Source organism: Cherax quadricarinatus, chromosome 68, assembly GCF_038502225.1.
Source record: "Cherax quadricarinatus isolate ZL_2023a chromosome 68, ASM3850222v1, whole genome shotgun sequence".
Taxonomy (NCBI): domain Eukaryota; kingdom Metazoa; phylum Arthropoda; class Malacostraca; order Decapoda; family Parastacidae; genus Cherax; species Cherax quadricarinatus.
Window position 1 is genome coordinate 9,721,502 of NC_091359.1, and position 15,000 is coordinate 9,736,501.

The following is a 15,000-nucleotide window of genomic DNA, read 5'->3' on the forward strand; positions in this document are numbered from 1 at the left end:
AATGAGGATATCGTCAAGTATTCCATACATTGCTCAGTGATAACCCACATGGCGACAGAAACTCATTAGATAAATTGGTCTGTATATTTCGATCCCCTTCTGGGATCCTCTTCAGCAGAAGAGGATCCCAGCTATTACTGAGCAATGACAAGTGTCCATTACACTTTACTTATTCATTCCATTAAGTGTTCAGCAGCTAAAAGAGCTTCCAAGGTTTCACTCTAAAAACGGAGGTCACTGGTTGGGGAGGAGAGTGGCAGGGAGAGATAGTGGCTTTTTATTAAGATCGTCAGTACAAAAATACCTTTTATCAATACAAGAATACTTCCAGCAGGCACTGGAGTGTCTTACACACACAGGACTGGAGTGTTTCCTCTCACAGGATATGACATTACAGGACTTACACAGAAGTACCAGTTTTGTAGCATGGTGGGCAAAGGCATCTGGGGTGTGAGGAAACTTGTCCAAATATTTCTCAGTGCCAGGGAATCGAATGTTTTCACGAGTGAGCTATGTAACGAAATACAAATACATCTAAGGATTTTTTATTCTGCCACCTAAGTGGATAGTTTATTGTGCACCCCAAATTATCCTGTGGATACACATAAAACCTAGGAACTAGGCCCCAAAAGGGTTAATATGAGTACATTTGGATTTATATCTACAGTTCACTTATCTGTTACAAGAAAATTTAGAAAATTTGCTTAATATATCTGGTATCTTATTTTCATTAATATCTTGCAATGTAACATAGGTTATTATACTATGTCTATATTCCTCAATAAGTGGACCATTAAGCACATAGTGTTCAAGATAGTGACCATATGGCATCTAAGGAAAAATAAGATTTAAAAAAAAAAATCTGCCAAGTAGTATATACAAAATTTAAACAATACAATACGGTACACCGTTAAGAAAACATGTTTATTTAACAAGCAAATCATTCACCCGCCCCTAAAAAAAAAATCCAAATGAAGAAGGTACATTATGTTGTGAAGCGAAGCGAGCACAAAGCCTGCGTCGGATGAACACAGGTGAACTTCAGGTAATGCCAGGAAGAGGGTAGTCCGTAGCGTGCGTAACGGGAGATAAAGTGTACAGGAAAGTAATTGTACTTAATGAACGGGGAAAGACAGCTGTAAGTCACGGAAAGAAGTTGCAGCAAAATAGATGCGTGATCGAGAGAAAAGACGCTTGTATTAATGATACATGATAACATACAGGAAGCTGACCTAACGAAATTAAAGATGACAGTACTTAACGACAGGGGACCGAACCTAACGAAAGACCACTGTTTACAAAGAAACACAAACGTAAGAAATTAAAGATTACAATCCAGAACGAAAGAAAACCGTACATAGCGAAAGACCATATAAACATTATTAGGATCGACTACAGTCCATCAGACTGTACTTACTGAAACATAAGGCAAAAAGATACATCACACTCTGTACTGGGAAAAGTCTGCAGAGTTGATAACAAATCTGCACACTGGAATTACTTTCTATGAGAGCAAGAAACTCGCCATACTGTGCAACTCACTTCGAAAAGCATAGATGCAACGAGTATATTAAAGGATAACTTTAGTGCGCTTGGTCCAGCACTTTTCAGCACCTTCCCTTCCCTTCATGTGTGAGGGGGGAATTATCAACAGCCCCCCTAGCTGTCTTCAAGAGGGACCTTGATAAATTCTTAGTCAGATCATGATCAACCGGGCTGTGTTGCCTACGCTGAACTGTATGCTGATAGTACCAACAGCCTGACTGATAAGGAATCCTGGTTTGGGATCGGAATAACGAAAGGCGAGGAAAGGGGATATTTTGTAAGGATGCACTTCCTTTACTAAAGAAAGGCATCCGTATGTAAGAACAGAATTCCTTATCTGAGAAAAGCTGCTTTATAAAGATAGATTTCCTAGCTTAAGAAAAGGAAGCCGGCTGTTACGATAGAGTTCAATGATTTAAGAAACGCGGCCGTATGTAAGAACAGACTTTTTACTGAAATAAAGGTGGTTGTGTGTAAGGATTCACTGACAAACAAAATCAAACTTTTTTCTCTCATCGAAGATGTAAACAAACTTTTGTACCCAGTTTTGCAGGCTGATTACAAATCTGCTGTCGAGTTTCTTCGATTATGTCTCATTATCGAAATATGACTGGTGATGACTTCAGCACAATTTAAGTTATCATCATTCATTATATTAGTTAACATTACATCTTTATATATTTTTTATTTAGTATAATTCTCATAAACGTTATACACACTATATACAAGAAAGAAATGTACAAGTTAAAAACGCTGCGAATATTATCTTATTTGGTAAACTTTTCATAGAATGTGGTAGTACAACCTTCAGCATGACTCTGTCCGCATGCTTTCTTTCCCAAACCTTGGTAGTGATTTTCCACTGCCTGAATATCTTCATGGTAATGTTACCTCTGCTCGTCATTCACGCGCCAAGGTTTTCGGGTAAGAAAACTACATTCAAATGTTGAAAGAATTAATTTCAAAGGCATCCACTATCCCATTTTTATATGTATGGAGCTGTATCTGAGCTCCATTTTGACATGCACGAAACTTGTGATTATCCGAGAAAATTCCACGGTGATTTTAATTGTAAGAAATTGAGTTTCGTCATGTAGAGCATTTCTGGTCCGGGTTCCACAAAGATTCCACTCCAATTTCGCGGCACTTATGTTTGAAGATTTCTCAAATTAGTTTCATTTACGTCTTTTTCAAAAAAAAAAAAAAAAAATCCGACAATCCATTGTGAATGTGCGCCGCTGTGATTTATTTGCAAATGAGCCACATACATAATAGATTTTTTTAACGCCATTTTTTACACTTTCAAAGTATAATGCACGTATTAATGTAAACCACAAAAAATAAAGCATTAAAACATACACTAAAACATACATGTAAAATAAATTAAAAAAAAAAAAACATACAAAGCACCACACCATCAATCCTCAACACATTTCTTAGTGCTTCTTTGTATTGATTTTCACATATGTAAGCTGAATAGCTTTTAGGGAGCTGATTCCTAATCTATTTTTGGATTTCCACTAGCATGTCTAGTATTCGTTATGATAATGATCAGATCTGAATGGTTACTGCCTTGATTTATTATAATTTAAGCAATAACATTTCAAATTCTATCAGTCTCATCAAGCAAACTAGACGTCCTGGGGAAAAATGTAAAACTGATCTGGAATCAGAGTCGCGATGGCTATCCAACCCACCTATAATTACACCTGTTAAAAATTAATTGTTGGCCATTGAAATATACTTCTTTCCTAAAATGGGTAACTATTCTAAATGAAGTAATACACTAACCATGTAAAAGATTCATCACACAAAACTCTTCCGACCTGTACAAGTATCAAGGTATGCAACCACCAGCATACGATCTCTAGTGCACACAGTGTATATGTAGGTACCATCAAGTCAAAACTAAGTTCACACATTACAATGTGTCACACCAACAAGACAGTGAAAGGACGGTCATTCCTATCATAAACTGAGCCCACAGAACTGGGCAAATACTAAGTTCACTCTCTATTAGGGACCCCAATGGAAATAAGTCACTCTGGCTTTTTTGGGTTATCCTAGGTACTTTACACATATGCTGCTATGTATGATAATCTATATAACTGTACTTGTGTATACCTGAATAAACTTACAGATGAAAACCTCTTCCCGAAACTGAGTTTACATCAGACAACCTCAGTGAGAGGCAAAGTTCACACAAGGCAGTGTATAGATTAACTGTTGGCATATGTTATGAATATTCTGAACAACTGAGTGAAGAACCTTGCTACAAAAGGCAAAGTCAACAATGTAGTTAAAACGAGAGTCTACACTAGACATTACTGCCAAAACCTAAGTCAACACACATGACAGTATAGACCATCAAGGTTATCTGAAAATAAAATAAACAAGACAAACTAAAATGCCCGTAAATTCTAATTCTCAAAACTGACATCATGTAAGTTCTTTGTTTGCGAAGCTATGTTGAGGGAGACAAGAGCAACTGCTCCTTACCCTTCCCTGGTTGGCGGCAAAGCACAAACTGACCTCCGAATGAACATAAGACCATAAGAAAGGAGGAACACTGCAGCAGGCCTGTTGGCCCATACTAGACAGGTCTTTCACAATTCATCCCACTAACAGAATATTTGCCCAACCCAACTTTCAATGCTATCCAATGCTACCCAAGCTTTGATAATTCAATTTACTCATGTGCAAGTCCCACTCAAATCCAACCCCTCACTCATGTGTTTATCCAACCTAAATTTGAAACTACCCAAAGTTTTAGCTTCAGAAACCCTACCAGGCAGACTGTTCCACTCAATGAGGGGTAAGGGAACGGCTGGTGTAAAGGCTGCAGACCTAACCCTGATGGTTTCGCTACGTGCATTGTGCAGGCGATGACGGCACCATCCTCCAGCTCACTCAGTGCTACAAATTAATAAAAGTCGTATCATACAATACAATAAAAGTGGCAGTTGATAAAGAAAATAATATGGGTTATTACAACGATAGCCTGGACATTATTTCAACTGATTGGTAACTCGTATTACAATAACAATACTAAAGGTAAACATTATTAATTAAACATTAAGTCCCTGCATGTATTTTATTAGTTTAGATCTATTATCTTATTTCAGCTTATTTCAACGTTTGGCAAGGGCCAAACGTTGAAATAAGCTGAAATAAGGAGGTGTGTGAATTTGGAACCATTTGTGGACTAGAACTTTCATTTGATCAGTTGTAACGTACATTTCTGTATTATGTAATGTTTGTGTTTGTTTAAGGAATAGGCAGGATTCGAAACCATAATAGCCACTGCTAAAACTAGCACGCCAATAATCTAATGGTACATTAGGTACAAAACTGGTCTGCTAATTTTAGTACTGGCTTTCCATGGATTCAATTCCTGCCGGTTCCTTGAATTGTTTACAACTGTTATTACAATATCGCAAAAACATGCAGGAACTGAGCCTAACCATTGTGCTGTAGAATTTTTAAGTTTACATAACTGCATCACATGTAAGATTCAAAACATAAGATCGCAGAACTGCTCTGACCTGCACTGTCGTAAACAATTACCGACAGCCTGAATGGTCAGAGACAGGGCAGCTATTAACAAACGGTGGATCAAGCTTTCACTACGCCTTGTGCTTAATAAACCAGACGGGTTCAGCGCTTCATGAAATACAATACAACGTGGCCTGCACTTACCGCCGACACACTGCCTCTTCTTCTTCCTGACGACCATGGTGCTGCCTCGTACCATCACTACCACGCTGCCTTCCACATTACTGACGCTCCTCTCCACCACCATCTTGCTTCACTCCTCTTCCTCCCTCCTAGATTATCCTCTCTTCTCCCTCCTCACTTCATTGCTCTCTCTCTTTCTCCCACTCTCTTCATTTCACTGAGAACCCATCTTTTCAACTACACTTTTTCATGGACATATTAATTACTAGCAATTTTTTCAAAATAATTAGGTTATTTATCAGACCACTTTCTTTGTAATTATTTACATTTTGATATATAATTTTCCAACACTACATTTTTTGCACGCTAACACATAATGCAAAAAAACGCTACTTTTGCATACTGTATTAACACAGATAGTCTCGATACACTTCATTCATAAGAAAATACAAGAATGTATTTTTAATATTATACATACGAATTTTCAACACAATCTTCCATTTTACATCACATAAAATTATATTGTTGGCATTTCTTCAGAAATTTTAAAAGTAATTATTACGTAAACAATTTTGATAACTCTAGGTGTCAGGATAAGGAGGGGTAAAAGAAAAAGAGCAGTAATAACAGTAGGAGATAGAGAAGGAGGAGGAAAAAGAGCAGGAGACAGAGGAGGTACAAACAAAGGAGATGAAAAATTATGCGGAACAACTACAACGGAAAACGGAAAAATAAAGGAGTAGAATAATAAAGAATTAATGAGAATATAAAATATGATTTCAAAACATTTAAATTACACGGTTAAAGAAGACCAGTGTGAATGTTATCACGGTGCTATGTATCGTTGCCCAAGCATCAGCCTCAATGATCAGCTCAATCTATTACAGAAGCAATGTACGTATCTAGGCATTTGGCGCTGTTTTCTGGGCAAAAGCAAACCATGCGGTCAGGTTAGCCAGGAGTGTTTAAAGTTAGACCATAAATAATGCAAAGTAGCCTAATGATTTTAACAGGTAGACGATACAGTTGTAAGAGCAATGATTACTGTTCAGAAGATAACCTTAAAGACTTCTGATTGGGTGGGGACTAACAGTGTCAGATAAGACATATAGTAGTTTGTGACACGTGACTGTCAAATTTAAAATAAAATGAGACATCCTAGAGATCTATTCCTGGATATGAAAGTAACACAACCGGTGGGAAAGCACGATGGCGCCGGTATCACAAGGCTCTATACTAAGAGGGAGTATATACATAACTTGCATGTTCCTGAGAGCAGGAATCATGAAAGCAGAAGTGATAAAGTTGCAGTTTTGCCAGTCAGAAGCTAATTAATCAAATTTAGGTGTAAGGTCAAGTGGTGCAGTGCCGCCACAGGGCCAACGGCTACCCCACCATTCATGTTAGTAGACAGTACACGCAAGTGGTTGGCTTTTGTCGGATCTCTGAACCAAGTGATGTTTTCCTGATGTCAACTTATCTCTGAATTGCAGTATCTTAAACATGGAAATTTCATAGATCTTAATAATTTTTTAATGCGACGGTCTGGAGTTCTGAGACTCTCTGATCGCGGGTTCTATCCCCATCCGTGGTATAGTTTATTTATGGTAGCCGCAGAAAATGTGAGGCTTCCAGATATTTTTTACATAATTAAATTTACAGGCAAAGAGCTATTATTTTACCTTAGCTCATTTCAAAAGCCTACCCAGCTCGCCAGAATATGACGCACAACAGGTGAATAACACTCAAGTACCTATTTACTGCTAGGTGAAAAGTATCATACTTTAGCAGGGAACTAGAGGTCCCTTCTGTTTTCAACCAAATCTTCTATCAGAAGTGATTGCAATTCTGATAGAATACGTGGATCATGAGCCCTTCACTGGCATTAAGACACCGCCCTTGAAGGGCTATAAACATAAGTAAAAAACTAGGCTAAGCGAAGCTAAGAAAGCTACGGGGAGACCTTTGTCTGACGAGGCTTCGCCACGCTTCACTAAACTTCACTGGTATTATATGTTTAAGTGTGCATCTAGGGATGACCCTCTCGGCGAGACGCCTTGCAAAACTCTAATGTATCCTTATCTCCATAATGAGTACAGAAAAAGGAAAGAATAATTTTAAATCAATGTTGTGTGTGATCAGTGTAATGGTTGTTAGATTTTTACTTCCCCTTGAGGGACCACAAGGAAGGCACGCCATCTGCAGAGGCGAGTTACTTTAAATTTTTCTAGGTGTTCTCACTTAACGTCTGCTTCCTCCGTTCTGGAGGGTTGCATTCCTATTCTTTGATATTTTCTGTCTACAGTGGTGGTGAGATATGAATTATTTCACCTACAGCTGCCACATCTAGTCTTGGGTAACTTTGTTGTACATATTTCACGGTGATAAGGATTACTATGATTTCTTTGCATTAGAAAGCCCCGTTGTAGTAGTCCGAGATTTTCTAAATATATTGTTTTCTAATTTCTTTACCTCCAAGTAAAAGGGCTTTGCTTCTTTTCTCAATCCTTATTTCTCTGGCTTGGTCAGCCGAGATGGCGACCTGACCTGAGCAATAAACTTAACTTTCGGCCCAACTCAGTTGAGGAGGTACTGATGAAGTCATGGGAATGTATGAACTTGAACAGTGGTGCAGTACATGCACCGAGCAAAGTTGCAACCCGTTAAATTCCCCTACCATCCGTCAGTTCTCGTCTCGATTCCTTCAAGGACAAGACATACTCCTCCAGATGGCAGCTCGACTCATCTCAGCTTATGAGACGCCTCGAGGATTGTCGACTGTACTTCCTCGTCTCTGAGGACTCGTATGATTTTAAGATTTTAAGATCCGTAATCTGTTTCCTTTATCTTCAGTGTAGGACTTAGATCAGAGATGTGTTATTGTAACTCCTCTGAGTTGACGACTATTTTATATTTAATTAGCCTTGTTTATCTTCTATTGCCTTAGGTAAATATTTATTCGTTTCTTCATCACTGTAATAAAGGTCTTTCGATTTCATATGTTATCAAAACTCCCCTTTTTCCTAGTTATTTTTTTTTTTTCATTTTTCCATTTCCCTTAAGTAAGGCTATTGAATTTATCCATTTTCCATAAGTTAATTTTTCCACTATTTAGGAATATCTACAAATGGTTTTACAAACATATGTGATTCTTTTAAATAGTTTTGAGGGCACATAAATGTTATGGGTATGCATAGTATATTATGTACATTTAGCGTTGGATATACCGAGTCAATGTGACCTCTATTGGTTTTGCACTCTATGTCTAACTCCTTTAATAGGCCAAAGCAGTGTCTTAGAGCATTAATAATATAGGAAAGTAACTTCAAAAGGTTTATTAAAATGCCCTCTTGCTAACCAACTGGCGTCACTTGTGTCAACATCAACCTGTCATTCACAAGGACAAAATATTTCTCTCTTCACCGCTTCCCACTCCCCTCGGGCTAGTCTGGTGAGGTTGGTCAGGTGTCCACTGCTCACTACTCTTCTCTTGTCTCGTAACTCCTCCTGTGTTACGGATTTCACGAGGCGAGAAGCAATTAATTAAAGGCTTTGAAAGGTATGAGCGGTGTAGGTGTTCCGCTCGGTAGGATATCCTTAATTAGGGTTCGAGGATGGTTGGGTGAGGTGGCAGGTAGGGCCAACCAGCCCCCTGACTCACTAGTGACTGAAAAACTGTATGATTGGCGAGGGTTTAACACATTTTTTTTAATATTAGTTGCTGAAAACATATTTGAAATTAAGAACAAAAAAGTCACAATGCAGTGGCTGGAACAATTAACCAAAAACCTGCACTTAGCAGAGGAACCATATGACGACGTATGGGTGCGTCCTAGACCATTGTCAAGTTGCAAATGGGGCGAGAAACGTAATGAAGGCTAGAAAACGCTACGGGAGAAAGAGGGAAAGAAAAAAGTGGTAGTAGTGGTCACAGAATTAATAGTAGAAATATAAAAGAAGTGACGATCTATTGGGTCATACAGCCTTGGGTAGATGGAGAAAGTTTCATCTCTTAGCCTGATATCGCTCTATCAACACGTCCATTACTGTGACACCACTGTTAAACATGAGGGAAGCTCCTTCTCAAAACAGTGGGCGTAAACAGTGGGAATACTGTTAACGCACATGCTATACTGTTGTTTTAATTCCAACAAGGTTGAAACCTGAACATAAATTCCTTGAACTATTCAAAGACAACCACTCTCTTGGAATAATAAATATGCAAAGAGTGGCACAGGGATATAAAATGTCCATGTCACATTAAGGTGAAAATACAGAGCACTGTAACGTTATCCGTGGTTAACATTATCTTGATTAGGGAGTGAACACGATGCAGACTGTCTGTGGAGCAAGGAATTGAATGACCCGAGTTGACTAACATCCTAGCCTGACAAACAGATGTCTTAGTAGACTAGTATCCTAGACTGACAATTAAGACGTCTTAGTGGACTAGCATCCCAGCATGTGTTTGAGTTGACTAATATACTTGCTTTTAAGTCAGGGAAGTGTTTAAGTGGACAAACATTCTGGCTGGGTGGTCAGAGATATGTTAAGAAAATACGAACGGGTGAAATTTATAAGAAATAATCCTGAAATATACTGTTAATACTGTATTGTAAACATTTCCCTCACATGTTTTATCTCCTTTAAAATAAGAGCTTCTCTGGGTGCATATACAATAATATAATTTATAAAATGTGCACGATCATTCAGTTTATCTTTGTGTGTCTTGTGAGTGTTCGTGAAAGATTCTGTGAGTCAGACAGACAGACCGACCAGTGTGTGTGCGTGTACGTGCATGTGAGTGCGTGCGTGTGCTTCCAATGATCCGGTCTAAAACATCTAATTTTACGTGTGAGTGATCACCGCACTGACTTGTGCACTGCGGCCGGTTAATTAAAGCGATGACCGGCATATATTTACACCACAATATAACAACCAACCAATATCTCACAGGTCAGCGAATTTAATTTTGTCTTTAATCAAGCGTACTTTGATCATATTAAGAAACATATCCAAACAGGAGGTGCCTTGATACTGGTCAAGAGTTCTTGATCCAAAGAACTGAAAGTACACTCCATCTCCTTGTACCGAATCTGACTGCTTATTTCCCTGACGCTGTATGACCCCTATGGGTTAGCCCTTTACCTTCAGTGTAAGAATAACTACGGGTATGCCAAAGTATCAGTATCGGTGGGCATCGGCTAATTCTGATGGTATCGGCAACGGTTGCGGCCTAAAATTTAGTATCGATATCGGCAAAAACTTAGTATCGATATCGGCAAAAACTTAGTATCGATATCGGCAAAAACTTAGTATCGTCTCATCACTAATAATAACAGATCTAAACAGGTGCATAGCATGCTTTTGTTGTGATGTTTCGCTCTATGTTGAATTTTATCAACGCAGAGAGAAACACTGTCCAGCTATAAGCTTACTTTGCATATTTTCTTCCGTAATGATTGTGTATCTTCAGTAATCTCTTGTATCCAGATTCAAAGTCATTATTTCTTTTTTAGGAGTATATTTTGTTTATTTCAACATTAATAACAATTTTAACTACAAACGTTCATGTTGGAATCAATCTTCTCACACTAACACATGATGAGATGGAAGCGATTCGCCTGAGAAAAAAGTTATACAAGAGTCTTTTAATAAACGACATTACTAGCTTTTGTTAACTCTATTGATATTACGAATTATCTTCATGCACTTGGTAAACAATATATATATATATATATATATATATATATATATATATATATATATATATATATATATATATATATATATATATATATATATATATATATATATATATATATATAGGTAAAATTAGTCAATTAGCAAGAACTCATTTAAAATTAAGTCCTAAAATTTTCTCTTATACGTTTAAAGATATATTTTTTCATTTATGTTAATGTAAAAATTAATAATTTTGTACCAAAAGAACCTTAGAAAACTTACCTAACCTTATTATAAAAAGCGCAATTTAATTTAGCCTAATCCAACTAAATATATTTTAGATAAGTTTACAATAATTTAATAATAAACAAACACAATGAAATATATTTTTTCCTAAGATTCAGAATTATTTTTGCGAAATTATTGCATACACAAATTTTCGCCTGCCTTATTCAGCAAGAAAAACGTTGCTTTGTAGAGAAAAGAGATGGAAGGGGAGTAGTAAAAGGGAAAAATGGGAAGAGACATAAAATAAAGAAGCACAGGAATAGAGAAAGAGGAGGAAGAAAAAGAGGAGGGGGCATGAAGCAGAGGAATTTTTCTAATTAAGAATAGGTTTCGAGGCAATGCCCACACCCCTGCGACTCCTGTTCAATTTCACACGCAACGTTCAAGGCAACCCGACAAAACAACCATGACTAGGACATTCACAAATAATCCACACTTTGGAGAGAAAACTTTAGACAGCGTTTCGACCCGTCTTCGCTAAGTGTATAACGAACGTACTGATGCAAATGAATTAAATGACTACGTTTCATCTACTACCACATGATGTCAGCTAGGCTTGTATACCTTCTACATGTACTAGTAGTAAATAAAGATATTATTATTATTATTATTATTATTATCATTATTATAACAGTTGCACGTGCGTTTTACTCATCATGAGAGAAGTCCTACCAGCTACGTCCGGTAATGAGGTACTGTACTAGAAAAATTATCTGGAAATTTCTATGAACCCATGTCATGGTCTTCTTAATTCTCGTCAAGCATTACAGTACGGGAGCTAAATCAGTATTAAAGCTAGCCAAGTCGCTAAATTTTAAACTTTATAAACAAAAGTAATCTAAATGTAACTACAAAAAAGTAGATTTTTAATATCTTCATTCAATATGTACGATAATCAAATTTTTTCAATCAAAATTTTAAATATTATCAGCATAATAATATGTAGTTACATTTAGAAAATGTAACTACAAAAAACAGATGATTTAATATCTAATAAAAGTAATAGACATTAACACGTTGTTAAGATATGCTTCTAGATGTAATGGCAATAGCAGAGCGCATAAAAACTTACTGCAATATAGTAGCGTCATAAAATAATGAATTATACGAACACTAACATAAAAAATACAAGGAGATATAAGCAGTAAAATCAGGCTCGCCATAAGAAACTAAGAAGAGGGACGGAGAGAGATAGATAGATAAAGAGAGAGAGAGAGAGAGAGAGAGAGAGAGAGAGAGAGAGAGAGAGAGAGAGAGAGAGAGAGAGAGAGAGAGAGAGAGAGAGAGAGAGAGAGAGAGAGAGAGAGAGAGAACGAAATAGGTTTTTTCCCTTCTCTTCTACTTTAGAATAAAACGAATCAGAGCTAACAACTATCTCTCCCTAACGGACCTCGTTAAGTGTTGCTATCACATCTGCTGGGAAAATGATAAGCTGGATTACAAGAACCTTCAAAACAAGAGATCCTAAGCCAATGAGTGCTTTAAAGCCCTTATGCTCTCTAGAGAAGGATAATACTCTTACATCCACATAACTATTTAAGACAGGCAAAACGGTAAATCTGGAAAACGTAAAGGGAACTTTTACTCATTGAAATGTCTAACGTATTCGGAGCATCTGACGTTCATCAACGTAAAGAAAATATATCATAATTTACATCTAAAAAATACTGGAGGCACCAGTTTTAAATATTCACACTAGGACTGCTTTATCGAGAGATGGAGGTACATCACACGATGAAAAATATTCCTATTGAAAAGTATCCTAAAGCAAAAACTCAATAAGCATCAACTGGCCAAACTTTTTTAACACTTAACTTGAAATATCCGGGGAATTATCAACCAGAGCTTTACCTGTTTATAAGAGGGAACTTGACAAATTTTCTGAAACATTCCTGATCTGCTGGGGTCTGGTACCTACAATGAACTACGTGCCGCGAGCACCAAAAGTCTGACTGAGCAAGCCATCAATCTAGCCAAGTCTGAGATCGAACATCATGTAAGGTGGAAACGATTATAATTAAGATATATACAAAAGTCTCAAAGAATAGGATATTTTAACGACTCACCAGCGTGGGTTTAGAGATGGCAGATCCTGCCTACCAAACCTAATCGAATTTTAGGGTCTGTGGAAGGAAAACAAAAACAGCGAGCGATAAATGGTTAAATTAACAGGTACGTATATATGTACTTATAATGCTGAGTAATAGGCAAAGTGCTTTAGTGGATAAAAGAATACCTGGAAAAAAAAGACAGTGAATGAAGTCAATTCAAAGCAGGGAAAATATATCGGACCCTAAGACCTCTTCTTAAGAGTGTAAAGGAGGAGGATTAATTGATGTTCAATTTTTTTTGTAGATGACGCACAGCTAATGAAGACAACAAAAAAAGTATAACGACTACAAGAAACAGCAGGAAGCCTGCTAAAAACTGCTGGAATGGTTCGAAAATTGGCCGTTGAAGCTAATTCCCTAAAAATTTGAAGTAATGACTACATAAAATAGAATAATAATCAGTCCAGGCGTCAAGAAAGGGGCATATAAATCGCATACCATAGCAGTGTTCTTATGTATATGCAAAGGTAACATACTTTATGTAAAAACTTATCATCCCAAACAGGAAAGCAATGAGAACCTTATACTCCAGGAACATCGGAACAATTTTCGTGTTCGCATCATCAACGTAGAGTTCCTACCTAGTCAGGTATGTATAAAAACTAAAAATTCCCAAGATTTTCTACTATATAGGTCCTTGGGTTAAAAAAAAATAATTTAAGAGGAACACTATGGCTCAGAATATACAAAATGTTCATTGACAAAGTAGAGACGGAGTAAAGATATCAGAACGAAAGAAGACAGAAACGAAAAGAGCGAAAGAAATATGACAACATATTCTTCTGTAAAAGGGCACTGAGGAAGTGAAACCGACTACAGAGGTAGTAAACAGAACCCCAAGTACAGAATAAAGGTTTAGACATGATAAAACCCATGAGGTTAGAAACTAAATATACCAGTGAATCGAAAGCTGAAAGGCAGGACCCAGGAGCTGAGGTTCCAGCCCTCACAAGCAAAAATAAGCAAGTACACCACAGCCTGGCTCATGGTAAAGTACAGCTCGACAAACTCTTGGCTTCATGTTCTCGTCACTGGTTTACAACACCACGCAGAAATGCACATAAAGGCTCCCAAATGGCCAACATAACGAACTTCAACAATCGACGCTAAATTCATCCGTGCCTGACCCCGGATGCAAGATCTGCGCTTCAGAGTCCTAGACACCCTCAGTACCTCAGTCACCAACACTATTCTAATCAAAGGATTTAATCACTTAGCCAATAGTAGTAGTAAACTGCCCCAGGGAATACGTTTACAGATGTCTTCACCGAACATGTTCGTATGTGTTTGTATTGAGGCTCATAAGCCAGTGAGGTAAGGATTCAAACACTCTGAAACCTCTTGTATTTTACTGGGTCATTTCCGTCTCATGACATTGATATCCGTTATGATTCCTCTCCGTAAATAAATCTTTCCTCACGAAAATTAAAGTTGTTTGTGGATTATTGTTAAAAAATCTATTATCTGAACACTCAATGAACTTGGCTCATTTATCTTTTGTGAACCCTGGGGGTAAACACGACTAGTCTTCTACTTTAATCACTACAGATGGAAATAATGTCCTTCTAAAAAGTGGATGTCTATTGTGTATTTAGTATGTGTATCATCTTTATCGTGTATGTGTATAATATTCACATGTATATCAATAATATGAATGCTATTCAGGTATATATCAGTTGGGTCTCTCGTCTGC

The 15,000-nt window shown here is 37.3% G+C and overlaps 1 protein-coding gene across 3 annotated transcripts in view; it reads right to left on the reverse strand.

The window, feature by feature from the left end:
* LOC128697766 (pleckstrin homology domain-containing family G member 5) overlaps positions 1 to 15,000 on the reverse strand; it is a 1,323,529-nt gene that overhangs the window by 1,133,183 nt on the left and 175,346 nt on the right. The window contains exon 2 of one of the 3 annotated variants that reach the window (XM_070099661.1): positions 5,245 to 5,653. The exons of the other annotated variants lie outside the window; for them this stretch is intronic. Within the exon in view, the coding sequence (XP_069955762.1) occupies positions 5,245 to 5,347 (103 nt within the window). The 5' untranslated portion in view covers positions 5,348 to 5,653. The remainder of the gene's footprint in view (positions 1 to 5,244; positions 5,654 to 15,000) is intronic. 3 annotated transcript variants of the gene reach the window in all.